Raw genomic sequence first — 1,861 nt, 5'->3', positions numbered from 1 at the left:
GAACTGATCTGATGCAAATCATCCACTGATAACATTTATAGGTGCCCAAACCTGAAATAAAATGTGAATAAGAATGCATGTTGAACATTGAGTGTGAATGTGGAATAATAGCTCATTATCATAAAAAATTACCATTAAGTATTTTCAGAATATGATATAAAAATGAAATGTATGTATATAAACACCTTAAAACAAAGGTCACAATAGTTGTGACTGTGAATCATGACATCGAATAAAAGGCAACGTTTAAAACATGAATGTGATCCAGTGCTTCATTATTAAATAGCAATCCTGAAAAATCTAACAAAGAAACAAATGACGAGGTTTTCTTATTTTCTTTCTCCTTTTTTTATCGAAAATAATGAGCAGAGCCATCCCTAATGAAAATAACCACTGATTTCCAGCTTTTCAGGGCATGTTGAAGTCAAGTAAATACAGTAAATGCAGATTAGCAGAAACTAAAAAGCTGTGTCAACTTTTTAGAAAACCTTCATGAGTTTAAATCTAATCTCTTTAGTCCTGAGACAATACACAAATGGATTTACAAAAGGTGGGCCAATGATGACAACAAACACTACACCATACCATTCCTCCAGTGTTAACACCAAACCCACTCTGGTCAAAACAACACGGACAAATATAGGACCATAATAACATGAAACTACAATCAAGTGACTCAAACAAGTGCTACCAATTTTCCTTTTTTCTGAACTTGAGGATAATTTCACCTGAAAAAAGATCACAATATATGACAGGCAGATGAAAACAAAAGTGAAAAATAACAAAAAAAACACAATTACAGTAATGAGATTGAAATAATAATTGACATTTGCACAAGTGCTTCTCACAAGGGCAGCATAATCACAGTATATGTACTTCAGCTTGGGGTAGCAATGAGGGAGGGGGATCACAGTTGCAGGCGTGACAGCTATAATACAAGCTGAAGAGAGCCAGAGGATCGATGCTGTGATGAGAGTCCGTGCATTTGTTAAATAATTGTGGTATTGAAAAGGATAACTGACAGCAAGCACACGATCAAATGCCATGAAAGCTAATGCAAACATCTCCATCACGGACGACCAGTGGTAAACAAACATTTGAATTAGGCAGGGTACATAGGATATACTTTTAACAGTACCGAAAAGAACACCAATTATTGTTGGAATTACACTTGAAGTAATCATAATATCAACAACAGCCAGGTTGCAAATCAAAAGATACATGGGTTTGTGTAACTTCTGGTCAGAAACAATAAAAACGATATTCACTGCATTGGCTATAGTAAGTATAATATAGACAATCATAATTACCACACCACTTACCACAGGCCTAGTGAAACTATAAACATCACCAAAGAAAAAATGTGTCAGTTCAATTGAAGAATTGTGCAAAGACATTTTGAATTAAATATCACGATTGAAAAGGCAACAAGGAGATAACAACCAACTGCCCTCAAAGCAACATAGGACCGTAGCTCAGAGTCGGCGCTGAGCAGCTGTTGTCAGATTGTAAAGAACTCTGAGTTTGACCAAAACGTTCTGGGTTAACTAGACAATCCCTAAGCTCACCAGATCAGAAGCTTCACATTGGCCAAACCCATCGTCCAATTACATTGGAGTGCAGTGTTATCCATTCATTTCAACAAAATAAACTAATAAAATGTCATTGAATATATTTTAAAATGATTTGTAAAAAATAGTTATTGCTTAATCACATAATGCCTATTAGGAGAACAAATTGAACTCAAAAGTTGATAGTTATACATCTTAATTCCACCACTGTGTTGTATGACTTATTTATTCAGAGAACCTTAGTGGGCCAGTGATTTTGAAAGAAATGTCTGCGATAATCGAAAACATAC

The 1,861-nt window shown here is 34.9% G+C and overlaps 1 protein-coding gene across 1 annotated transcript; it reads right to left on the bottom strand.

Moving 5' to 3' along the window:
- Positions 1-479: 479 nt before the first annotated feature.
- LOC115400769 (olfactory receptor 4D11-like) lies at positions 480-1,600 on the bottom strand. The gene is made up of 4 exons (XM_030108790.1): positions 1,569-1,600; positions 1,323-1,338; positions 877-1,238; positions 480-615 (listed from the first exon to the last, which is right to left on the bottom strand). Exons 1-4 carry the CDS (start codon positions 1,598-1,600, stop codon positions 480-482), a joined length of 546 nt encoding a protein of 181 aa, XP_029964650.1.
- Between the last annotated feature and the right edge of the window lie 261 nt (positions 1,601-1,861).

Source organism: Salarias fasciatus, chromosome 14, assembly GCF_902148845.1.
Source record: "Salarias fasciatus chromosome 14, fSalaFa1.1, whole genome shotgun sequence".
NCBI classification, from domain to species: Eukaryota; Metazoa; Chordata; class Actinopteri; order Blenniiformes; family Blenniidae; genus Salarias; species Salarias fasciatus.
The sequence above is the reverse complement of the archived record's forward strand: the minus strand, read 5'-3'. Positions and strand labels throughout refer to the sequence as shown.